This window comes from Crotalus tigris, unplaced genomic scaffold (assembly GCF_016545835.1).
Source record: "Crotalus tigris isolate CLP2741 ecotype Arizona unplaced genomic scaffold, ASM1654583v1 scf7180000018525.42219311030:4301911, whole genome shotgun sequence".
Classification (NCBI taxonomy): Eukaryota; Metazoa; Chordata; class Lepidosauria; order Squamata; family Viperidae; genus Crotalus; species Crotalus tigris.
In genome coordinates this window covers 2,936,763-2,961,546 of record NW_024097057.1, presented here as the reverse complement: position 1 = coordinate 2,961,546, position 24,784 = coordinate 2,936,763, and the positions used below count along the sequence as shown (strand labels likewise).

Here is a 24,784-nt window from a genome sequence, read left to right as displayed (position 1 = left end):
TGAGCATTATTGAATACCATATCAAAACACTTGACTAATAGGGGAAGTTCCCTTCCCAAGCTTTTTTTTTTTTTTTTGCTTTTTGTAATTTTTAAAGTTTGTTTTCTTTTTTTGTTTTTTTGTTTCCTATATAAATACATATACTTTTCCTGCGGATCAAAACCGTCCATAAGAGGTTCCCCACCCCACCCGCAACCCTGTTGCTCAGCCAGTCTTTGCTTCGTGCTCAATGGTGGACTGGCAGGGCGGGAGAGGGTGTGTGTTTGTGTGTGTGTGTTGTATCCTCTGTGTGTGTTGCTTTAAGAAAAAAGGCCAGTCCTGCGCTCCACAAAGGGCTGAAAACCGTTCTGGTCTTGTTGCAGGACAGTTGCAAAGGACCCTGAAGCCAGCAAGGAGGTTGAGGAGGGGCGGGAGGAAGAGGAGGAAGAAAGAGTAAAAGGACTTTTGGCAATGGGGGGGGGGATGTTGATGAAGGGTGGAAGAAAAAGGTCTCCAAAATTCTGCTTCTGTAAACATCACCTGGTACGTTGGTTGACACGAACGTGGCTGTTTTGTAAACATTGGAAAAGTCACACAACGCCTTCAAAAATTGCCACAGAAAACGCCGATTCTCCTCCTCCTCCTCCTCCTTAGGACTGGGGGGCAGGGAAAATGGCCTTGCTGCTCCAAGAAAATAAAAAGGGAGGGGTAGACCACCTCTTCGCTCGTGCAAAAGTGTGCCCTGCGTGTGGGCAGGAAGGAAGAGTCCTGGAATGGCACCGATGCTCGCCGTGCTCCGTTTCGCTCGAGCGGCCGGATCTAGCCCAAACAAACATCATGGCGGAGCTGTGGGGTGGGGGCCTGGCGGCCACTGGCTCCTGCCCTCCTTCGTCCCCCTGCCCAGACAGGGGGATGGCTCCCCAAGTATGGCCTTGCAGTTGTTTTTTGGGGTCTTCTTTGCCTCTGAAGTCCAGAACTGAACACAAAATGCCCAGGCTGCCGTTGGGGAGGGGGGTCCCAGAGCTGTTTTGGAGGAAGTTGGGGTGTGTGTGTGGAAGAAGGATGGATGGTGAAATGTCCTGTTGAGAAAAAAAAGCATTGGTGCTAAAGAGCCCCCCAAAATGTCTATGCAAAGAAGGCAATGTGTTTCGTTTCGAAGTCTTTCGAGGAATAATAGAATAACAGTGGGAAGGGAGTCCCAACTGTTTCCCACCAGCTGCAAAGTCATCTTTCCTTATATCAATGTTTCCCCATCTTGGCAACTTTTAAGATGCACGGACTTCAACTCCCAGAATTCCCCAGCCAGCAGAATTTTTCTCAAATTCTGCCACCCCTATCTTCCTGTGACAAACAAAAGTACGTCTCAAAGTTTATGAGAACATTTGAATCAAAAATGAGATCAGCCAAGGTTTAGTTTAAGGATTCTGGCTGTACAAGCAGTGTTAGCCGGACCCCTAAACAAAAACTAAGCTGAGTCAAAACTGATTTTTGCTTGGTTGGGAAATCACTAGAAAAATTTAGGGCCCTGCCAGGAATTTGAAAGATAATCTGGGAAGACATGGATGGCATCCCTGTCCTGTCCTTTTTCCAACAAATGAGGGCTGGGTCAAGGACTTTACTGATTTAGTTTTGTTTACGGAAAAATGAAAACAAATATTAGTTTTGAGAATTTACTTCCTGTTTGCAATTCTTACTGACAAATCACTCTCTGCAGAACTATTGGAAAGAACGTGCTTTTTCTCTCATTTCTTAATAACCAATTCCTTCATTATAATGTGGGCCGATGGCATTTCTTTCCATTTTTGCCTGCACAAAATATTTTGGTTGCTTTTAAATGCCTCCGTTAAAAGTGATGCACCATTCTCCAAATCTTTTTCAGTGGGCAGCGCCTCCCTCAATTGGGACAGAGACTTTCCAAATTTTCAGCCAGCTTAACTACAAATGGATCAACCATCTTAGTGCAAACTGCATTTTTCCTTAACAATTCAGGTTAAACCAGGAGTTACCAGACTCTATTCAGGAAGTGAGATTCTTTACGTGGGCACGTGCAAGACCAAGAGGCAGGGCCTCACCTGGAAAGAGGTCCGGGTGTGATCCTGCGGTCAATCTGACGGGTGTTCTGGGCAGGATCTGTTGACTTCAAACCAGGAATCTATACAGCTGTAGAAGAGAAAAGAGATCCCTCACTGTCCTGCATGGCGTGTGAGGGAAGCTGTGGCAGAAGGAAAGTGTCCCCATGCACGGCTGCTTGTGGGCTTCGGGGGAGCAGCACGCAGGAGCCTTGGGAGACCAGCGGGGTCCTTTCCCATCCTCTTCACCCCTCTGAACCAGGGGGCCCAATGTGGGCCCCAGGCCCTTCATACTCTACCTCTTGTGATAAATGCAGAGGCACGGCAGCCGGGCTATCGTGTCTCCTTGCAGAAGTTCCTCCAGGCAAATGACACATTCGCCCGAATCCTTTGTTAGCACGTCATCTGCAGGAGAGAAAGAGAAGGCAGGATGAGCTGGGTCAGAAAAGGGCAGTTGGGTTCACACAACCCTCTTTGACTAGGCTTGATGAGGAGAGTCGTTTGGGATCTACCAGGTTAGAGGACACCCAGGCACTTTGGGGGAACCCCCGTGTTGTGTGAATCCTCCTCTCAACTCGGGGCCCAAAGCTTGAAAAAGAGACATGTCAAAACTGTGGGGGCTGGGAACGCTGGGCACAGTAGTCCCCACGCATCTGGGGCAGACCAGATGCAGCGGTCTGTTCCCTGCTGTCTCCCCAAAGGCACCGCTGTGTAGACCCACCTTGGCTTGGCAGCTCCAAAAATAACCCCAAAATGTGACAGCAATTGAGGGGGGGAGAAGGGGGAGGATGGCAAAGTTGCTAAGTGCTGGCGGGTTTGCTGGCATCGATCCCTCTGCCTCCCCCCCCCCGTTCTCACCCCCAGCACTTGACCTGAGACAACCTCATGTTAGATGCACGGGAGAGAAGGAGAAGCAAAGGGCTGCCCTGTGGGCAAGGAAGCCATGCTCTGCCGCATCTCGGCTGGCACGGCCCTCTGGCTCAGGCTGGGCAGGTCGCTCTGGCTACAGCACCAAGCAAGGCTGCTGCCCTCCCCTTGGCCCCACTGAGGGGCTGCCTGGCGCCATCCCTGCCGTCTCGGCCTGGCCGGGGAGATCCTCTGGGACATTGGCAGGCTGCAGGGCTGGCACGGGCTGGCACTGCTGCTGGAGCAGATGTCTCCCTGCCTGCCCACCAGGGCCCCTCCTCCCTGGCGGCCGGCAGGCTCCTTCCTGCACCTGGGAAGCAGGGGCTCCTCCCTGCGTTGGGAGCTGGCCAGCTGCCTGAGACAGCGAAGGTGGCAGCCATGCCAGACGAAGCTGGCCCTGCCCTCTGGCTGCTCCGTGCCAGGCAGAAGGGCGCAGTGGAAGGGCACGAGGGGGAGCAGCTCACCCACCACTATTCCCTCCCCCAACTCTGCCCAACTGGGCTGCTGCACGCCAGGCACTCCCTAGACGGCAGCAGAGTCCTCTCCGGAGCCCTTTGGATCAGGCCCTCCCCTCCCTGCTGCCTGCCAGAGGAGCCACAAGCGGGCAGCTCATCTTCCCTGGGGGCTGGCAGGGCAGGAATAGGTTGGCACCCAGTGCAGAAGCAGTAACGCAAACAATTGCCTGCTGAAAAAGAAAGGAAGTTGGCCTTCGTACGGAGGCAGAAATGGGGGCCCTTCTCTCCCTGCCTCACCCGACACCCGGCTCGGCCTTTCGCACCCAGCGTGTCAGGCCGGGCCTCATGCCACGCACACAGAAGTGGGGAGACGCCAGGCGAGCAAGGCGGGGCACAAGGTGGCCAGAGAGCTAGCAGGAGGAACAGGACTGGGAGAAGCGGGTTGGACACCTTCTTGGACACCACCCGGAAGGCCGGGCTGGGAAAGGCCTCCCGGTGCCCCCGGCCTTGCTCCCTGCAGCCACTGCCAGGCCTGGCAAACGGGGGTCCGCAGGCTGACAAGAAGAACTCACCATTGTAGGAGAGACGGGGTTTGCTCAGACACATGATAAAGTGCATTTCCATTTCATCGGAAGCCACTGATTTGGAGCAAACGGGGCACTTGAAACCTGGAAAAGGGGAGAGAGGAGGAAGCAGGTTAGGCAGCAGACTTGAAACCCCCCCTCCCCCCAGATGCAGAGCAGTTTGCAGGAAGAGGTTGACATGTGTATGCCTGGGCATGCAAGCACAATCAAAATTGAGACTAAAATTTACATGGTTAAATGAGAAATTTGTTAAGTGAGTTTTGCCCCATTTTACAACCTTTCTTGCCGCAGTTGTTAAGCGAATCACTGCATTGTTATATTAGTCACACGGTTGTTAAGTGAACCTGGTTTCCCCCTTGATTTGGCTTGTCCGAAGGCCACAAAAGGGGATCACGTAACCCCAGGAGACTGCGACCGTCATAAGTGCGAACCAGTTGCCCAGTGTCTGAACTTTGAACACAGGACCCTGGGGATGCTGCAATGGTCGTAAGTGTGGAAAACGGTCATAAGTCTCTTTTTTCAGTGGCGTTATAACTTTGAACAGTAACATTAAATGAACTGTTTTAAGTCAAGGACTACCTGTATTAACTTTCTACAAGGATACTAAGCAGATTTCCTAGCTCAGTTATGAATCCCCAGGGCCAAACCCATCGTTCCTGCTGCACCAAAGCAAGCACCGTTGTGTTAAATGGAACAAAACAGTTGCCAAGCTGAGCACCACAAAAAGCGATCCGAAAGCTCAGAAACAAAACTGTACATGGGGGAAAGGGCTTTTTTTTTTTTAATACCGCCTTACTTCCATGATCCAAAATGACATTTTGCCCGAGGTTTAACGTTGTACGGTTAAAAACCTGACAGGAGCAAAAATAAAAATAAAGGACAGGATTCTACTGGTTTCAAAATTCAGCTCCTTTCCAGCGTTTAATGCAAAGGGAAATGTTTAATTTCCCTGTCTGCAAATGCGGGCTCTCTGCGTGGTCCCCGTGCCTCCCCTTCCAAGACTGGAGAAGCTGAAGGAGGGAGAGGAACGGTCTCACAGCTATTCTCCTGAAGGATGGGCAAATGCAACGTAAGAGGTGCAAAGCGAGCTGGGATTTTATTCTTATATAAACCAACGTGCTGAAAATTACTCAGTTTATATAAACCATCTGAGACAGCCGAGATGCAAAAGCAGGGGGTTGCACTATTTCTTTTTGCAGATTTTTTGCTGGCTGTACGAACCAGAAAACAGAATATAACAGAAAAGCTGAGCCCCCTCCGCCCTTTGGGTGGGCCCAGCCCCTTCTTTTTTTTTTTTTTTATTGAAAGTTTTATAAATTTTACAAAAAGACAAAAACAATACAAAACAAAAGACAACATATACAAAAAAGAAACTAAACATTACATATATATAAAAAAAAAAAACCCCATCCCCCACCCCTCACAAAAACCCTCCCTTCCCCCCCCTGAGCTTCCCAGAGCAGAATATAGGCTTAATTAAAAATTAAGAAATAAAAATAAAAAATTAAATTAAAAAATTTATATATATATATATATATAAAAAAATCTATATATATATATATAAAAATAAAACTTATAAAAAAGCTATGTGATAATTTTCTAAACCAAATCTAAATTGTATAAATTTTATCCATTTGTCCCAAACAGCAAGGAACTTCTCTTGCGTTTGTTGCTTTAAGAAAGCCGAAATCTTTGCCATTTCCGCCAGATAAGCATGAAGGCCTGACCACAGCTGCTGCCGTTTCCCTAGGGCTTAGCGCGCCCCCCCCTCCCCCCCGTGAATTATAACCCAATTACAGCGGATTCAATAGCTCGTGCTGAAGACGCGGTTAAACAGCTATTAAATCGCATATGTCAGCCAGCCCATTTCTGAATAATCCTGGCCAGGATTTCAAAGGATAGAAGCACGAACAATGATCTTGTGCGTGAGAGAGAAGATTCTTTCCGCCCGCTGCAGTTAAGGCTCTAGGACAGTGGTTCTCAACCTGTGGGTCGGGACCCCATTTGGGGTCGAACGACCATCTCACGGGGGTCGCCAAACAACGCAGTCCGCCATTTCCCCCCCCCCCTTTTCCTTAGCTGTGCTACACCCTTTTATTCTATTGGCTTTTGAAAGCCAGTAGAATAGACTCTCTTGAATAGAGTCTAATTCTATTGGCTTTCCAAAGCCAATAGGAATTGTCCAGGCTGTCTCTGCCCTGCTGAGCCTGCCAAAAGTCCCATTCTGCAAACGGTGCTGCACCAGTTGAGTAGTCCTCGACTTACGACCAGTTGGGGGTCGCGGCATTAAAAAGGTTGAGAACCACTGCTCTAGGATGTCTTAGGTCAGGAGTCCTCAAACACAAGGTCCCTTCCAACTTTATTATTATTATTATTGGTGGCCGATGGATGTCTCTGTACAGAGCCATTTCCATCCAAGGTTTCTTGGAGAGATTATTTTGATCTCGCTGCTGTCCCAAACCCTCAAAGGTGTCTCTGGAAAAGAAGAGGACCGGATCTAGTGAGACTGAAAGCAAAAATGACTTCTGCTGTCACCCGCAAGCTCCACTCGGCCTTCGGTCGTGCTTTTCCCCAAAGAGCTGACCTTCTGGGCTGGCAATCCTGGCTGGCGTCGCCTCCCCACTGCAAAAAGTTGGCCAGCTCATCTGGCAGGGGGCAAAGCTGGAGAATTGCGAAGATCAGGCTAGGAAAGGCAGACGCAGCCTACGGGGGAGGCGCTGTCGACCGAACCCAGGAACCGCTCCTGGCCCACTTCCACCAAAAGGAAAACCAGCATGTCCTTCATGCTCTTCTCCGCAACTCGAATTTTGGTGCCCCAACAATCAGCCACAGAGTTGTGGCTCTCACGGCTGTGTGAAAGGCTCAGTGCTGCCGGTTTGGGATTTTCAGCTCCCAGGAACTAAGGCTGTTTGCAGAATGAAGCGGCTGGCCACAACCAAGCAAGGATTTTGTTATATGAGCATTTTATCCTGGGACTGCGATGCAGAACTCTTCCGTGCACGGTGCTTGCTCCCGGACTGATGTCTTGAGGTTCTTTTGCCTTCGTTGTTCGGGGCTTCTCCTTCCAGTAACTTCTCAGGAGGCTTCTTATGCTGCTGAGTTGTGTCTCTTCCAATCCAGCCAAGTAATTCTCCACTGGAGCAGAAGGCTTAGAGCAGCAGAACCTGCTTCGCAGCATTTTTGACACCTTGTCCTTGGACGCCTTAGGAAGGAGGGGAACGATGTTTGCAAGGGAAAAAAGAAGGGCTGTTCTTGCTGAAGATATATTTCACTGCACACCCAGACAGCACAATTGTGACTATTATTGTTATGGTTAGTCATGCAGTCAGCCAGATGTTTAGATTGGCTCTGCCATTTTTATCTACCTACTGAGTCCTTCCCAAGGACCTGAGATAGACAGATATTGTTCTTGGATTATGTTAAAGCAGCCGTCCCCAACCTTTCCACCTTGACGGCCTGGCCTAGTGTGGAGGGGGCCAGGTGAGTGGCAGGCACAGGCGCACAGCTCCATTGGTGTGAGTGGCAGACACGCGTGTGTTCCACTCAGGTGAATGGAGCTTTTTGTGTGTGAGCAGAGGCTGCTTGCGTGCAAAGCTCTACTCATGCAAGCAGAGGGCGCTTGCACTCGTGTACACGCGTGAGCACAAGCTCCCTCCACTCATGCAAGTGGAGCTTTGCACATATGCACTTGTCCACCGTTTGCACAAGTGAACCTTTGCGTGTTTGCCTATCGCTCAACGCGGTCCCACCAATTCTTGCTTGCAAGCAAGTGGTATTTCTTGCAAATATTCCAATGTACCATTGTTGCTGTTTTGTCATGCGTTGTTTATAGTTGCTCTGTACAATCTTCTTACTGCAGCTAACCAAGTTCTCTGTTTCTTCAGCCTTTTTTGCAAAGGTGACATTTGTTGCTCTCTTCTCAATTCTGACTTTGTATACATTTGTTCTTAAGACTTGGTCTTGTGCAGTCAGAATTAGCTTCTCTGTCATATTACTACTACTACTACTACTATTATTATTAATATTAATAATATTAATTATCGCACAGTCAGCCAGGTGTTCAGATTGGATTTGGCATTTTGCCTACCTATCGAGTCTTTACCAAGGACCTGGGATAGGCAGATGTGGATGTTTGATGGTGTGACAGATATCGTCGCAGGATGGAAGCTGTTATTATTATTGTTGTTGTTGTTGCAACTTTAGCATCCTTTTCTACACAACAGCTAGAAGGAACTTGCAGGTGACTCCTGTTCCTCTGCCTGGGCATTTCCTTTCCTTTTCAAAAATGAAAGCTTTTGTATTGGTCCTTCTTCGACTGCATTGTTATCTTCTCTAAGAGATGGGGGTAATTTTGATTTTCTCCTTCAGTCTCCTAAAGCATTAACTCTCTCAGCTCTGTGTCATCTGCAAATTCATTAAGTATGCCTACACCGCAGCAATTACATTTGGAAAAGATTCCAGCTTAGTGTGCTTCAGAGTTGAAAGGAGCTTGGGCAAAGATGATGGTGCTGCTTTTTGTCCCTTTTCCTTACAGTAATTGACAGGTTGCAAGAGAAAAAAGGGGAAAGTAGTAATTGCCTGAGAAGGAAACCCAACCTCATTAAAAGAAACTTCAGACTGATGGGATGGAAGGGGATATCTGTAGGCTGATCCACAGAATTGCTTGTCAAAAGCCCTTTTAAAATGTGTTTTTCAAAATTGCAGGATGTTGTAAGGCAGTTTTTTACTTTCAGTTAATGAAGTTAAACTGTGTGAACTTCAATTCCCACAATGCCCCAGCAGACAAGCTTTAAGATGTGTGGGCTTCAAGTTTCACTTAGCCTATGAGTAAACTTTAGAGTATTATTAATAGTTTTTTTTAAAAAAAATATTAGTTTTAGTATGGTTTAACAATATTGATTTGTTTATATAATTATGTTTATTTTTAATTTGTTTATATTTATGTTATAAGGGAGTTAAAGTGTGTTATGGACTTGGTTACTTGTATAGTTGGGTAATGTTTTTTAGAGTTTGATTGTTTATTTGTAACCCTGTACTCAGCTCTGGGAAGTGGGGCGGGGGGGTGGGTGGGGGGGTCTTGGGATGTATATTGTATAAAACTTTTCAATAAAAAAAAAAGATGTGTGGGCTTCAACTTCCAGAAATTCCCAAGTCAGTATTCATGCTAACGGAGGAATTCTGGGAGATGAAGTCCATGCATCTTAAAACTTGAGGTTGAGAAATTCTGATCTAAGGGACTTTATTTCAGTCCCCAAAGCTAATTCTAAACAAATAATAATAATCATGCAATCTCATCTGGGCAATTTTGGATGTTGCCAAGTTCAATTAAGATTCAAATTGTCTAATCTTCATTGCTTAATATAGTATAACCAGGCCTAACTGTTGAACCACAGTTCAATATATACGAATAGAGTATTTTATTGTATCCTACATCTGTCTTAAAATTTAGCTTTATGTCTCAGTTTAGGACAAATAACATCTTTCTTGGTTCTAGGGACACAGCTTGCACTGGTAAATAATAGCAGTAAAATATTCTGTATTACTCCTTTAGCTTATGTTTTATATTTGGTCCTCTTCTATTACTTTTCAACAGTTTGTTAATTGTTGTGTTCTATACTGGTCTTTGACCAACATAAACTTTGACTGACTAACAGTGCAATTCAGTGAATTAAATCAGGAATTTAGTGTGCACCTAAGAGACAAGATAAAATGCTTCCATGGATTTATAAGTCTATAAATCAATACAGGGCCATCTCAGCAGCATGGCAGGTCTGGCGTTCTGGAAATGAGGGCCCATATAGTCTGTTTGCAGTTATTTCAAAGAAGACTTATATTTGGGATCCTGTTTTAGTTGTGGACTCTCATCCAGGTAGGATGGCTGTTTTCAGCCTAGAGAAAAGGGGATTCCCCTGGAGTTAACCCAAAGAATGAGGGAACCTGTCCACAGCAACACAACAATCACAGAGAGTGGAAAAGACCTCCCCACCATTGAAAACAAGCCTGGGCAGCAAAAGAAGGAAGACCTGTTTGTCATGTGGCGTAGACTTTTACCTGGGCAACCAGGAGCAAATCTTTTCCATCGCCCAGCAACCAAGCACACATCCTCTATTTTTATAACTTCGGTCTATGCCTAAGTCCAGTTATGCAGTCAAAAATAATCTTTTAAAAAAAGAACAGTACCAGCCGGAGACCACGGCGGGATTAGCGGGAGACATGAAACTGACAGCAGCCTGGGGGTTTGTGAATTACCGCAGAAACGCCCCGGGTGGTTCTCTCTGTCTTCCCTACCGCCTGAGATGCACGCAAGGCACACGGAGCATCAACAGGTCTTCTAAGGCAGTGGCCCCCAACCTTTTGGGCACCGGGGACGAGTTCTGTGGAGAGAGATTTTTCCACGGACCAGAGAGGGCGTGGTTTCGTATGCCACCTGCATCTCACGGATGGGGCTTTGCTTGTTTGTGCGGCCCGGTTGCTGGCATGCTGCAGCCTGGTGCCAGTCCAGGGGTTGGGGGACCCCTCTTTTAAGGGGCCAGAAACTCCATGGGGAATCTGCGGTGCTCACCTCTTCGGAGCAGGAAGGCAGCCACACGCCAGAGCCACCTGAGGACCATGCTACCTCTCAAGGACAGAAAACGCCGAGGACCCCGTACTTCTGAAGCAGGAGCTCCAGTCCCTTTCCGGATGTGGCCATGGGATAAAAATAAGGAGGGCAAACACGGTGTCAACAACATGCCTGGCAATTCTCCCAGCAGAGGATGTTGCTTTGACAGACATGCCCAGGTGGGCAGCTGGCCAGATGCCAGGGTCACAGTCTTGGCATGCTCAAGCTCAAGTGCCTTTAGATGTGCTCCTGTGTTGCTTCAGAGGCACATCGCACACCCTTGGCAGTGCTGACCTTTCTCTGGCCTCTGAGCAGGAAGGAGCCAGAAAGTGGGGAGAGGAGGGCTAAGACTTCAATTCCCCCCTCTCCCAGTCTAATATTCTCCAAGTGATTTTCTCCCGCATTGGGCTTCAACTGAAATAAAGATCTTTCAAAGGTCTCTGGGAAATTGTCCTGAATGGAACGTGAATGTCTTCCCATTTATTGGGAACGTTTAAAAGTTAATTTTTATCCAAATGAAAATAAAATGATGCAAACATGATAAGGCAAGGGCAAACCAATGAATATGTGTACTTCTATATGCGCGCACATCTATGTAATGGGCAACTTGGTACAGTGCCCTGTCTGGATTTCGTCTCAGGAGTGGTGTTGTCAAGTGCCCTGGAAATCAGAAGTCCAGGCAATATAAAGGTTTATTGCAAGCTTAAGCTCTCTACAAGAATCTGAACTATTAATGGTCCAAGGAAATTGGCAGTAGAGAAGAGTCAACGGGGCTCGTGACTGATTATGCGTTTGACCCCCCCCTCCCTTCGGCTCAGCTCGACAATCTCCTACAAGCGTGCTTGTATTGCCATGCTAAAATTCCTTGGCCATTGGCCTTAAGCTTGGCATAATTGGTCTCGCACTATTGCTTGAGAACATGTACGTTTCATAAATTATTATTATTGCCAAACTTGTGTTCCCCCAACCTTTGAAACAATCTACCTCTCAGCAACTTGCAGGAATCCAGCTGCTAGTTTAGCAGGCTTCCCTGATTTACCGAAGGTAGCCATTGTGTTGCATCATTTTGTTGTGGGTTCATTTTGTTGGGCAGGATGTGACAGGTGACCTGACCCAGCAATTCTGTTCGGAGTGAATGTGAGGTGGAGCGTCATCTCTGAGCCCCATCTGTCTGGTGTTGCTGTTCTTTTTAACAGTTCTTACCTGCTGACTAATTATTATTTCCTCTGATTGGTTCATTTCTGATGCAGCTCTAATGGCATATTAGTCACTTTGCAAGGCAAGGGGAAGAGAGATAGAAGGATTTTCTAAGAAACAAGACTGGGGTTGCTGGATTGCTGGAGGGCTATGCCTGCATTTTGCCTCTGTCTGCAAGTAACACACCCTTGACAATCCCTGCTCTCTGCTTTTCCACACCTTTCCCTTTTAATTACAGAGCAGGCAGGCCTCCTGGTCAGAAACCCTGCAGAGAGATTGCTTCCTCTGCTCCTTGTTTAATCCAAACCAGGGGTAGGCATCCTTGCTCTTTTATGACTCGTGGACTTCAACTCCCAGAATTCCTGAGCCAGCATAGCTCCACGAGTCATAAAAGAGCCAAGGTTGCCTACCCCTGATCCAAACCATGACTGATCTACTTTTAGACCATTCAGGAGGAGAACAACCCATGAAATTACAGAGTCGTCCATCAAGAAAAGCAAAAAAGCTTATCCAGCACAGGGAGACTCTGAGGCATCAGCGTGGCTTTTCTTAAACCAATCCTCCAGAGTTCGTCCTTCTTTAGTCAACAAGTGCCCCCCAAAGTCAACATTTAACCTATTACAGGTAGTCCTCAACTTATGATCGCAACTGAGTCCAAAATTTCTGTTCCTAAGCGAGACATTTGTTAAGGGAGATTAGCCCCATTTTACGATCTTTCTTGTCAAAATTGTTAAGTGAATCACTGCGGTTTATAAGTTAGCATCACGGTTGTTAAGTGAATCTGGCTTCCCCATTAATTCTGTTTGTCAGAAGGTCGCAAAAGGAGATCACATCACCCCAGGACACTGCGACCGTCGTAAATATGTGTCCATTGCCAAGCGTCCAAATTTTGATCACATAACTGTGGGGATGCTGCAACAGTCGTTAATGTGAAAAACAGCCATAAGTCACTTTTTCAATGCCCTTGTAACTTCGAATGGTCACTAAAGGTACGGTTGTAAGTCGAGGAGCACCTGTAATACATGAGATAGGCTTAGTGTTGTGCCAGAAATGTGCGCTTCCAAGAGGAGTAGATAGGTTGACCAACCAAAAGTTAATTTAAACATTATTTATGCCTGGCAGCATTTTCAAAACAAATGGGCTTCCTGCAAGCCTCTTAGACGGGAGGCCTCCTCAGCTCGCCTGCTCTTCGTTTCTGTCTCTTGCACGTTAAGAGAGACACCAGGGCATATGGACGCCTCGCCCGTGTGCGCACAGAAGATCACACCTCTAAAATAGCTGGGACCAGCTGTGCAATGTCAGCAGATACATGATTTTCTTCGGTATGGAAAACTAAACATGCAGACTTCTTCCCCCGCTTTCTGCTTCATCCTAAGGCGAGACGATACAGAGGGCAAATACATCTTATCACCAACATCCCCCCCCCACACACACTGGTCCCAGGACTGCGGCACCAACCACCCCACCCCACCTCTTCCATCTTGCATTGTTTTTCTTGTTCTTGCTTCTTGTCCTGCCCTCAAGTGCTTTGGAGAATAACTTGACTCCCTCTTCTTTGGGGCAGCCCCTGAGATACTGGAAGACTGCTATCCTGTCTCCCCTTGTCCTTCTCTTCGTTAAACTAGACATTTCCAATTCCAGCAGCCGTTCCTTATATGTTTTAGCTTCCAGTCCCCTAATCATCTTTGTTGCTCTTCTCTGCACTCTTTCTAGAGTCTCAGCATCTTTTTTACATCGTGGTGACCAAAACTGGATGCAGTATTCCTAGTGTGGCCTTACCCAGGCATTGTAAAGTGATATTAGTTTGAATGGTCACTAAATGAACTGTTGTAAATCGAGGACTACCTTTATCTCCCCTAGCCTTGGGTTTGGGCAGGTACCGAGACCTGATAGGATTTCATCTCTTTGAGGAATAACTTTCTGTGGACAGAACACGATGCTTCAGAGTCTTGTATGGTTGGGTGACCTTCTCAGCCTTATAAATAAACACACACCCTCCCCCTGTGCAGTTTAGTGAGAGGGCGAAACCGGGGTTGGAATGAGGAAAGGTGGGTCCACTGCCTTATCTACAAATCCCGGCTTGTCTCTCCAGGTGGATTTGGACCATAAAGTGCACTAATCAAACAGGCTGTGTCTGCACAACACACGAAACGGCAAAGCTCACCAAGGTGACACAGTTTAGCAAATGGAAACATAAGGCTTGTAAATAGCACATTTAAGCACCTTGCCGAACCCAGCCTCTACAGGTTGAATCACTGTAGTTGTGAAGTTACAAAAACGGTTGTTAAGTGGATCTTGCTTCTCAGAAGGGAATCACATGGCCCCAGGACACTGCAACCGCCATAAATACGAATCAGTTGCCAAGCGTCTGAACTTTGATCACGTGACCACGGGGATGCTGCAACAGTTGTAAGTGTGAGAAACAGTCATAAATCATTTTTTTTCAATGCTGTTGTAACTTTGAATGGCCACTAAATGAGTTGTTGTACCTGTGCAATGGTGAGACTCTGCCACTTTTCCAATTATTCCACAAAACTGAGTTGTCAGGTTTCTCTTACCCAAAACTGCAGTTTGCACACTGTGTATCTCTTGTCACACCTGTGCCTAAATTCATACGTTTTTTGTGTTCTGCCCTAAAATGCATCAGATTAAATTTTTTTGAACAGATGGAAACAATGCAGACCAGATGTGGAGTTTCTCAACCACAGGGAATCATATGATCTTCTGCAAAAAGAAGTCTCCATCAACCCCCAAGGTTCCTGTTTATTGGTGGGTAGAAACTAAATTTCCTGACCATCTTGGTAGACAATGAAATGTAAATTGCCTTTACAAGGCAAAGATATTCAACGCACAAAATCATGTTCACCAGTGATCAAATTCACCCTTTTATTACTGTACACTTCCCTTGAAAAAAAAAAAGCCATTCAGACACCCAAATCAGACTCCATAGGAACCAAGATGGAAAAGAGAACAAAAAAGATGTTGAGACCTGGAAAAAAATTCAGAGAAAAGCAACTAAGATGATCCAAGACCTGGAGACTAAAACATATGAAGAACGGCTGTGGCACTTGGGTTTGGCTAGTCTAAAGAAAAGAAGAAATAGGGGAGACATGACAGCAGTCTTCCAGTATTTGAGGGGCTGCCACAAAGAAGAGAGGGGGTCAAGCTATTTTCCTAAGCACCAGAAGACAAGACAAGAAACAACGGATGGGAACCAATCAAGGAGAGAAGCAACCTGGAATTAAGGAGAAAGTTCCTGACAACAATGAGGACATTAACCAGTGGAACTGCTTGCCTCCAGAAATCGTGGGCGCTCCATCACTAGAGATTTTTAAGAAGAGGCTAGACAGTCACATCGCTGGCTGGGGAATTCTGGGAGTTGAAATCCGAGCAGCTTAAAGTGGCCAAGGTTGAGAAACACTGTAAAAGAGCGTCAAATTATTCTCAGTTCTGCTGCATTAAAGGTACAGTTTGGCAGCTCCTGGGAAATTTTCAGGAGTCCCAAACAAACGTGAAGCCTCTTGACACAGCCTTTTTAGGCTAGGATAAACAGACACCGATGAAATCGCAAAGTTGAAAGAAGTCCCGCCTGCCCCAAACGGCATTTTAGGATAGATGTCTTTTTTTTTTCCTTCTCCATGGGTGGACCCCAGGCTTTACATGAAGCCCACCCACACAAACAGAGGAGTGTGTGAATTTTAAAGGCATTTAAAAAAAAAAAAAGGGCACGGAAGGTTTGCAGGATATAAAAGCAGATCTGAGAAACACCCCAATGCATCTCACAAACTGGAACAAATAGGTAACCATCTTTGGCGGTTTGCCCACTTCCTCCCCAGAAGGAAGCCTTAAACCGTACATACATTTGCTGCTTCCTGCAGCTTTTCCATGCTGAGCGCAAGGCCCCTCCTGTTGGGTGACACCAGTTTCCCTGTGCAACAAATATGCCTCTACTCAAACGAAGAAAAGGCATGATTATATGGTTATACCAGGGGTAGGCAACCTCGGCTCTTTTATGAATCATGGACTTCAACTCCCAGAATTCCCGAGTCAGCACAGCTGAGTTATACGGTTAGTATCCAGTTCAAGTATTTGCCCCCATCTTATGACCTTTCCTGCCACAGGTGTTAAGTGACTCACAGCAGTTGTTAAGATAGTTATACGGTTGTTAAGTGAATCTGGTTTACCCATGGACTTTGCTCGTCAGAAGGTCGCCGAAGAGGATCACGTGACCCCCGGGACACTGCGACCGTCATCAATGTGACTCAGTTGCCAACGGTCTGAATTTTGATGACGTCACCCGGGGGATGCTGCCACGGTCGTTAAGTAAGTGTGAAAGATGATCATAAGTCATGCTTTCCAGTAATGCTGTAACTTTGAACAGTTGCTAAATGAACTGTTGCAAGTTGAGGACTACTTGTATTAACCACGGTTGCAGCATTCCGGGGTCACGCGATCGCCATTTACAATCCTCCCAGCCATTCTAGACAAGCAGAGTCAGTGAGGGAAGCTGGTTTTGCTTAACGACTGTGTGATTCACTTAATAACTTAATAAGTGATTCGCTTAACATTGATGGCATTTTGTGTGTATTAAACAACCACTTTGCTTCACCACCAAAGTCTGAGTCCCATTTACGGCTGTAAGTCGAGGATCAGCTGTCCATAAAATTCAAAGTCTGGCTAAAAATCTCTCATTTGCTGATGCATTTTACTCCCTTTACAACCAAATCTTCTCTTTCCGTATCCAACGATGCTATTTCTATTTTTCTTCTGAGAGTCCACATGGGGGGGGGGAACCAAATGAGCTCATCCGCTCATTTGGTTGCCTCCGTGTCAACCTAGCTGCTTTCACAGGCCCTGCTCTGAATTTGCATATTTGTCTTTGCGCAAACAATGGAACTTTTCAACACTCAGGCAGAGTTCTTCTTCCATGGCCTCAAATGCCCCTTTAGCCATTTGCCTACGCTGGCAGAGTTTTTTTTTTAATATGATTTTATTGAGGGTGGAAAGAAACCAGAGTGAAATTAATGCAAATTAAAATAAAGATGGAAAGAAGAAAATAAAAGAGAAAGCTGAGTGTGAAAAGAACGTCAAATAAAAATAGAAAAGAACAAAAAAGAGACGATGAAGTGGCTTCTGCACGTCTGTACAGGAGTTCTAAGTACAATGGTAGATTTACTTTTTTCTCTCTAGAGTTACGATGGAATTATAAATCGTAAGTTCATTTTTTTTCTGTTTTACATAAAAAATATTTGCCTTCGTACATAAAAAGTTCTTAAGGGATTTTCAGTCAGCAATAAGCATAGATGTTGCTTTTTCTCTAATCAGACAGGTCTATCAGCACTAGAGTTTGGTCTCCAACCTTGGCACTTGTGGCTGGCTGAGGAATTCTGGGAGTTGAAGTCCGCAAGTCGTAAAGTTGCCAAGGTTGGAGACTCTGCTCTCCATCCGTCCATCTTTGGTTATCATACTGATGTATTATTCTCACTGTCTTCCTTTGCCATTATTTATTTCATTGCTCTATTATTTTACTTTGGTTCAGTCTACACTCCTTTAATTTTTTTCCTTTTTATTATTGTAATAGCCCCATGGCAGCAAATAAATTCAACAAATAAATAATGTGGGGAGTGACAGGTCTTCTCCAACACACACACATACACGTACACACACACATACACAGAAGAAGAAGAGGCCAGACCAAGAAGACAGAGCAGCTGGGAGCTTCTGCACAGCCAACTTCACTAAAAACAGACTGAAATCATACCTGTCTCAACTTCCGTCTTAGTAATAACACCAAACCTTTGGGAGACACTTTGGGCAGGCTTATAAATAGCAATCTGCCAGAGTTCAATTGAGTAAGAGATTTCTTGTGGAGGTTTAGCAGAATTTGGGTTTTCTTTCCCTCTGGCCCCAAAAGACTAAGATTAGGTATGCATAGGCTGCTAGATATGAATTTGCAGGCTGCTTTTATTGGCAAGAGGGAGGGTGCAGATTGTTGAGGTGGTCGCAATACCACCAGCCTTGTCGCTCCTTAAGCAGCTAAAAAGGAAAACAAATATCTGAGCAAGTAAATAGGCAAAGCCCTTTTCGTCCAGGCCTGGGCTTTAAAAGTGATGAAGCCAAGCCCCGGAGGCAATCAGCGAGGCTGTGATCTTGACTTTTTGACTACATCTTAAAATCAGTCTGGCCAGGAGAGTCTCATCCAAGCTTCCAGAGAAGGACGGAATTTAGCAAAGCAGCCTCCAGGGAGCTCACAACCAGATTCATGGAGGCTAACCTGGCCAAAGGCCATGTACATTTGCTTGCTGTTTAATTGCAAAGAGAAGCCTTTTGTCACTGCCTTATTCTTTAAGAGCCTACAGACAAGACCCTGTGCCAGAGCGCTAGACAAGCATTATCAAGGAGTTTTGATCACTTGTGCTGGTGACCTTCACAGCCCTCTTTCATTTCCCCTTGGAGAAAAATAAGTCCTCTCCTGAAGAAGGCATCTAGAAGGTTGCAACACAGGGAGTGCCAAGCAGGCAAACCTCCAGCTGTTCAGAGAAATGGAGGCTGATGGGATGTATTAGTTGCATGATTAACCTAATTATCTGGACACAGAAGACATGGATTTTTAATCAGTACTACAGAGTCACCATCACAGTGTCAAGGGAAAAAGGCATCACATCAGTAACCAATGATTTTGCAAACCATACAGGATTTACCGTTGGAGGTTAGTTTGAAGAACATTAGCCTCAAAATGCATCAATCAATATTGAAGCCGGTGCAAAGTCAAAATTGTGGTAGCAATGCAGCTCCTGTGTAGGTGGGAGTAAATGAAACACAAACTAGGCATGAGAAGCAGCTGGAACAAAATTCAAAATTCCAGCTCTTCGGCATGGTAGCTAAAATTGAAGTCAAGAAGGCTGAAGAATTGCTACCTGGATTTATTTGTACAAACATTCAAAATGTTTTCTAAAATTGATTTGAAAATGCAATCAACTGAATGAGAACTGTTAAAAATGTAAACATCCAGATTAGTCTGTTGGTGTAGATTTACGACTTGGGTTAAGATGGAAGTCTACTGAATTGGACAAAAAAGATTTCGCATCTGTGCAGATGACATTTCTATCAACTGGTTTCCAGTAGTTTAATGTGATAGCTCGCTTTAGTGCACTGAATCTTCAGAGCTAAATTGAATATCACTGTTATGGAATACTCTCTATATTATACAATACATGCATACACATGAATGCAGTACATACACAAATATGCAAACAAGATGTCTACCCCCTCTAAATAAAAAAGAAAGCCAACCAAAAACAAAATACAGAAATCCCTACCAAGGAGTACAAACAATTCAGTGGCAGAGCAATTTCACATCAACTTGGGGCAGTCAATGCAATTCTTGTAAGATACAAAGCAGAACCTTTCTACTTGAACTGAACAGAGCAGGATATAAGTTTGAGGGGAAATGAATGAGGTACAGTATCTCACATTTGCTGATATAATCCAATGTAATTGAAAAGTTAATCAATTAAGCAACTATTGGATAGATAAAAGGAAGCATAATTGGTTGGCAAAAAGAACATTATTTCTTCCACCTCCTGCCAAAACTTAGTTATAAATTACTTTGCTGGGAGATATTGTTTAATATGAGCATAGTTTCTCCCTGCAGTCCAACCAATGGAGATTCGCGGCAGCGTTTCCAGATCTGCTGCTGGGGGCATCCCCAAAGTCAGTTGCAGGAACAGACTGCCACAGGCCTCGGCTAAAAAGCCTATCCCATTCTCCGCCTGAAATCATTTCTTCTGTTAATTTCCTCCTAATGAGTTTGCTGGGGAAATCCCTCGGGTTTTTTCCTCAGAAACGAGTATACTTCCTGTAAGCCAATGTGATGTTCCACAGTATTAATCTTTTTCATTCTCTCGCCAGAAAAAAAAACTCCCTGAAACTCATAATGCTTTCCATAGGATCTAGGAGAGTCGATCTTACTTAATTCTACATTCTTTTACACCAGCTCAATGCAGCCTTTCTCAACCACAGCAATTGTAAGATACCTGGACTTCAACTCCCAGAATTCCATAGTAGGGCCACAAATGAGAATTATGAGAGTTGGCGTTCAACTGTCTGGAAGGAGACCAAATCAGAGAGCGTGGCAGAGTTGTTTATCCACCCCCAAGTTACAGAGTAATGGGAAAGATACTTTTGTGTTATCTTTCTGGTTTTAATAACAGCAGAAGTGAGGATGTACTGCCTTCAAAAGCTGTTCTATTCTGGTTTTGTCCAGTGATAAAGAATACAGGGAACTACAGTGTAGAAATCTTGAGAATGGGATTGGTTTCTGACCTCAGTACCAAAGGGAAAAGGAAGGCAACCATGGTGGTAGGAGAGCGATGCTTTTATATAAACCAGACCTCGGCATTTTACGGCCCTGAGCCACATCTGGCCCTTTGGCCATCTCTGTCTAGCCAACATGGATTGCTGTTATTTTAAAAGCAATTACTTTTTTTTCTCACTTTACATACGTGCGTGGGTGCCTACGTACCTTCACAGCCTTATTGGTCTGGCATTCCCCAACTGTCCCAGTTTCGGATGTGGCCATCTGAGAAAAGTAACTACCCACCCTTGATCTAAATGAACAACTAAAGCAAAGTTAAACAAAGAAAATAAGTCCTGGGAGACTCCAGGCCTGATCTAATTAATCAAACTATCCTTTTGTTGTTGTTGTTAATTGCGAAGTCGTGTCTGACCCATCGCGACCCCATGGACAACGTTCCTCCAGGTCTTCCTGTCCTCTACCATCTTCTGGAGTCCATTTAAGTTCACACCTACTGCCTCAGTGACTCCATCCAGCCATCTCCTTCTCTGTCGTCCTCTTCTTCTATTGCCCTCAATCTTTCCCAGCATTAGGCCCTTCTCCAGTGAGTCCTTCCTTCTCATTAGGTGGCCAAAGTATTTGAGTTTCAATTTTAGGATCTGGCCATCTAAAGAGCAGTCGGGGTTGATCTCTTCTAGGACTGACCGGTTTGAACGCCTTGCAGTCCAAGGGACTCGCTGGAGTCTTCTCCAGCACCATAGTTCAAAGGCCTCAATTCTTTGGCGCTCAGCCTTATGGCAAACTATCCTAGGTATTCACAAAGTTTTTGCCCATCCTCTATTCCTAACCCTTTGTTGCTCTTTCCCCAGCTAAATTTATCTCAGAAGACAACATTTTAGAGGGAATTTACTCCAACTGCCTATGTTCACATAGCATACCTATTCAGACGCATACAACACATCATGTACCACCAATGCCACATTGTAGCCTGGCCTGTAGTTCAAATCTAGCCAGAATGTCGCTTCAAGAGCCCAATAGTCTCTGAAAAGTGGCCCAAGACCTCTGGTTTCATGTGCCAGAGAAACAAGGCAAAATCGCTACCCAGCTGTTTATGAAGGGCAAAGTTGTGTCAGACTTAGTCCAAATGCATCCAGAGTTCAGGATGCTTTCTAAGTAAGCATTTCCTGACTTAGAAAGAGAGGTTCAGTGAAGAAACTGGTTCCCAGTACATGGTTTTTATACTAAAATCTGTGAATCCCAGAAGGACCTCTTAGAGCACATGATTTTGGCTTAACAAACACTAACTGGTTACTGTATTTATTCATTTTCTGGGCATGCACAACGTCCTGAACACCAAAGCGGTTGGGTTAACCCAATTTGCTATACACACACAGAAAGAAGCCTGACCCAGATGAACAGTACCAGCCTGGCATGTGTGAAGGAAGCTGCTAAGTTCTTTTAACCCCAATAACCCCAACATTACAACTTGTCTACCATTTTTACCCTGCTTTCTGAGATTTCAAGGGCTATTTGTTCCGCACCTGGCTGGCCTTTGGCTCCTGATCCGAATCCAGCACCCTAACTGGACTTTAGCCTCGGCCTCAGAAGCCGCCTCCCCGGAGCCCAGGCACCACCCCGACCCCCGAGGCCGGCCACTCACCGCTGTGTGAACTGAACCACCGGGGTCCGAGGTGCAGAGGTAGAGCATCGGCCAGCGAGGCCCTCGAGCCCAGGTACAGCATCCCGTCTCTGTGGTGACCGCCTCCCGTCTCCTGGTAACCGTTGCCATGGGCGTAAGGGGTGGAGTCCGCGCCCGACCCGCCGCCTGGACCCAGCTCCGAGTCGCCCGGCGAAGCCGCCGCTGCCGCCGCCGAAACCGCCGTGGTGCTGGCCGCAGAGGCCGCCGCGTAGAGGCCGAAGGGGACGCTGCCGGCGCCGGCCGGCTCCACGCCGCCCACGCCCACGCCGGCCACGGAGCTGACGGATCGGCTGCGCAGCCCCATCGCCGAGCTGCCGCCTCCGCCGGTGCCCGCGCCGCGGTAGTGCCCGAAGTGGGGGGCTCCCCCGGGCGGCGGCACCGCGCTGTCGTCGCTGGCCACGCCGGCCAAGGGCCCGCCGCGCGAGCGCCCCGCGGCCGTGGTGCCGGCCGTGCTCTGCTTGCCGCCCATGCCGCGAGGGAGCGAGCCGGGGCCACTAGGCGCTCAGGCCACCCCCGGCGCCGCCGGGCATCGCGGCGCGGCCAGCGGCGGCGGCCCCGCTCCGCCTCTCCGCCTCCCCCGGCCCTCCGAGCAGCAGCAGCAGCCGCCGCCGCCGCCGCCGCCGCCGCGCCCCAACGGGCGGCCCGCCGCGCCTCCCGGGCTCATCCACGGCGGGGGCAGCCGGGGTCCCGCCCTACGGAAGGCAGCGGGGGAGGCGGAGGCGGCGCGCGGCTCCCCTGGCTCCGATCCGCATGCGAGCAGCCGCCGCCGCGCGCCCCGGCCAGACGGGAGCGGCCTCCGGCCAAGCAGCCCCGCCGCGGCTCGCTCCGTCCAGGCGCGCCCCGCCCGTCCGCCCCTCCGTCCGCCACCGGGGCCGCGAGGGCTCTGCGGGCGCCTGGCAGCCGCGGCTTGTGCTGGCGCGTCCCCGGTCGGGCTTCCCGAGGGCTCCCGGAGCCGAGACAATAGAGCCGCGCAGAGCGCCTGCGCCGCGGCTTCCCCGTCTCCTCCCCGCCCTCCCCGCCCCTCCGCCGCCGCCGCCGCCGCGGGATGGAGCGAGGCTGAGCGGGCGGCGCGGGCGTCTGTCTCCTGCCCCGGCCGGGAGCGAGGCGCCTCTGCCCGCAGACCGCGCTGGCCGGAGAAGCCCGCCGGCTTGCTCGCCGCTCTCCCCGGCCAACGGGCGGCGGAAGGTGATGGGGAGGGGGCGGCGGTGGGACGGAGGCGGAATTGGGCCTTAATCGACGGTCTCCGGGCTTTTCCGTTAAGGTCCGGAGCAGCCGAGGCCCTTTTGGAACTTGGTGCCGGCAGCAGGGCCCCAAATCGCTCTTGTTGGCTCTTGTTCTATTTTTGATCATGACTAACCTTAAAATCTCATCTTAGGAAATTTTGTCCCTTTTAGATGCATGAACTTTATTATTACTACAGCATGAGTTCATACGTTTCCAGAGACAACTGTCAATGATCAGTTGATACCCCTAACTTATGGGGGAAGGGGGAATGTGAGGTAGTCTAAAGCAGGGCTCCTTCGGAACCAGATCAAGGAACTGGCAGATGAGTGTATGTGCACATCCCCACTTGTGCAAGCAACGGGCAAGTACATGGGCATGCGTGCCCGCCACTCATGCAAATGGAGCTGCATGCACGCGCATGCTGCTCACACAGAACCATACCCTCCCTCCCCGCAAAGCCGGAAAGATTGTGGAAGTCTGGTCTAAAGAAGCAGATATAATCAATAAGTGCACAAGACTCGCTGGCAGGAAAAAAAAGAACAAGAGCCTACAAATCTTAAGTCACTTGATCGAATGTGTCTATTACGTGTTTGTTTTCTTGCTAGTGTTCAACATGAAAAAAATATAATAAACCAGTACTTTATTCTTTTATACACTAAAATTGAGATATGTTGCCTGTTGATGAATAACACTTAAAGGGGTGTCTTCTTTTGTGCGAGAGTGTTTGAAGAGGAAATATTTGTGCATAACAAATCCTGATTTGTCTCCAGAAAGTTTGCATTCTGTTTTGTGTTTTGCATCTTCTGGTCAGGTGGTCATCACTCTCCACTTTTGAAATAATGAAATCTCATTCTAAAGTAGGTTCTATTCTTTTCTTGGTTTTTCACTAGGCTAGTATAAGGAGCAAAGGTCTCATACTGCAGTTAATTCACCCAAAGTAATTTTTTGTATCTTAAAAAAAACCCACTGTCAAGATAAATCATACTTCCATATGTTGAGGGTTTGCTGCCAAGTCAGACTTTGGCAATACAATCTGGGGAGTTCTGGAAATGTAAAAGAAAGACAAAAATGGCCCCCAAAAAGATAGAACAGAACCAGTTTTCAACCAATTCTTTTATACTGGACCACACAACTCCAGATAAGGGGTTCTGCTAACGTTCTTCTGAGCATTGTCAGCAGAGAACACGCTTCTGTCCATTTTATTTGTGCTCTTTCAGACAGTTCCAGATATAAGAACTTTTGAAACATGATGATACAAACCCCAGGAATTCCTTGGACTGGGACACTTGCTGGTAGGCAGGCAGTAAGGTAAGTTTTGTCCCAGCTTGTAAGAACCTGATTTTATCTAGGAATAGGTCCAAGGACATTTGAAATGAAGCTCCTGGTGTCGTGTTATTTACACCCTTAATCTTTTGAGCAATTAACTTGTGTGATGTGATTGAACTGGCTGTTGTGAATGTTCAGCCAATGTTATATTGTGGTCTAATCAGGAATGGAAAGATTCATATCTCACATAGGTAAAGATTGACTAAAATCCCCATTCTCCTAAACCTGAATAGAGGGTTGATAGATCCCAGCCTATTGTGTATTTGCATGAGTCAGAGATATGCATCATCATTAGGAAATATGTCCAGACGAATCGTGCAAAAACACAGGAGTGGCGTGGATAAGTTCCTCCCAGAGATGGAAATAGCATAATTGCTATAGCTTAATTCAGATCCACTTCTGTTAAGTCAAAGGAGATCCAGGTGACTCTCTGACTCCCATGTCTACT

At 47.0% G+C, this 24,784-nt stretch overlaps 2 protein-coding genes across 6 annotated transcripts in view; one reads left to right on the top strand and one right to left on the bottom strand.

Annotated features, from left to right (window-relative positions):
• Positions 1-4: 4 nt before the first annotated feature.
• ZNRF1 (zinc and ring finger 1) lies at positions 5-22,407 on the bottom strand. Its single transcript, XM_039353731.1, has 5 exons — positions 21,748-22,407; positions 3,982-4,077; positions 2,348-2,453; positions 2,052-2,139; positions 5-1,058 (listed from the first exon to the last, which is right to left on the bottom strand). Exons 1-4 carry the CDS (start codon positions 22,253-22,255, stop codon positions 2,082-2,084), a joined length of 768 nt encoding a protein of 255 aa, XP_039209665.1. The 5' UTR covers positions 22,256-22,407; the 3' UTR covers positions 5-1,058; positions 2,052-2,081.
• Positions 22,408-22,812: 405 nt separating this feature from the next.
• Positions 22,813-24,784, top strand: part of WDR59 (WD repeat domain 59) — a 29,372-nt gene continuing 27,400 nt past the window's right edge. For 2 of the 5 annotated variants that reach the window (XM_039353724.1, XM_039353725.1), the window contains exon 1: positions 22,987-24,318. The gene's annotated coding sequence lies outside the window, so the exon portion shown is untranslated. The other 3 variants (XM_039353722.1, XM_039353726.1, XM_039353723.1) reach the window with 3 other exon arrangements.

Excerpts from the sequence above, each read along its gene's own strand:
- ZNRF1 (XM_039353731.1), bottom strand. The coding sequence starts at position 22,255 with ATGGGCGGCAAGCAGAGCACGGCCGGCACCACGGCCGCGGGGCGCTCG. Across the intron at positions 4,078-21,747 it reads GTGGTTCAGTTCACACAGCG|GTTTCAAGTGCCCCGTTTGC; the intron begins GTGAGTGGCCGG and ends CCCCTTTTCCAG. Across the intron at positions 2,454-3,981 it reads ACCCCGTCTCTCCTACAATG|ATGACGTGCTAACAAAGGAT; the intron begins GTGAGTTCTTCT and ends TCTCTCCTGCAG.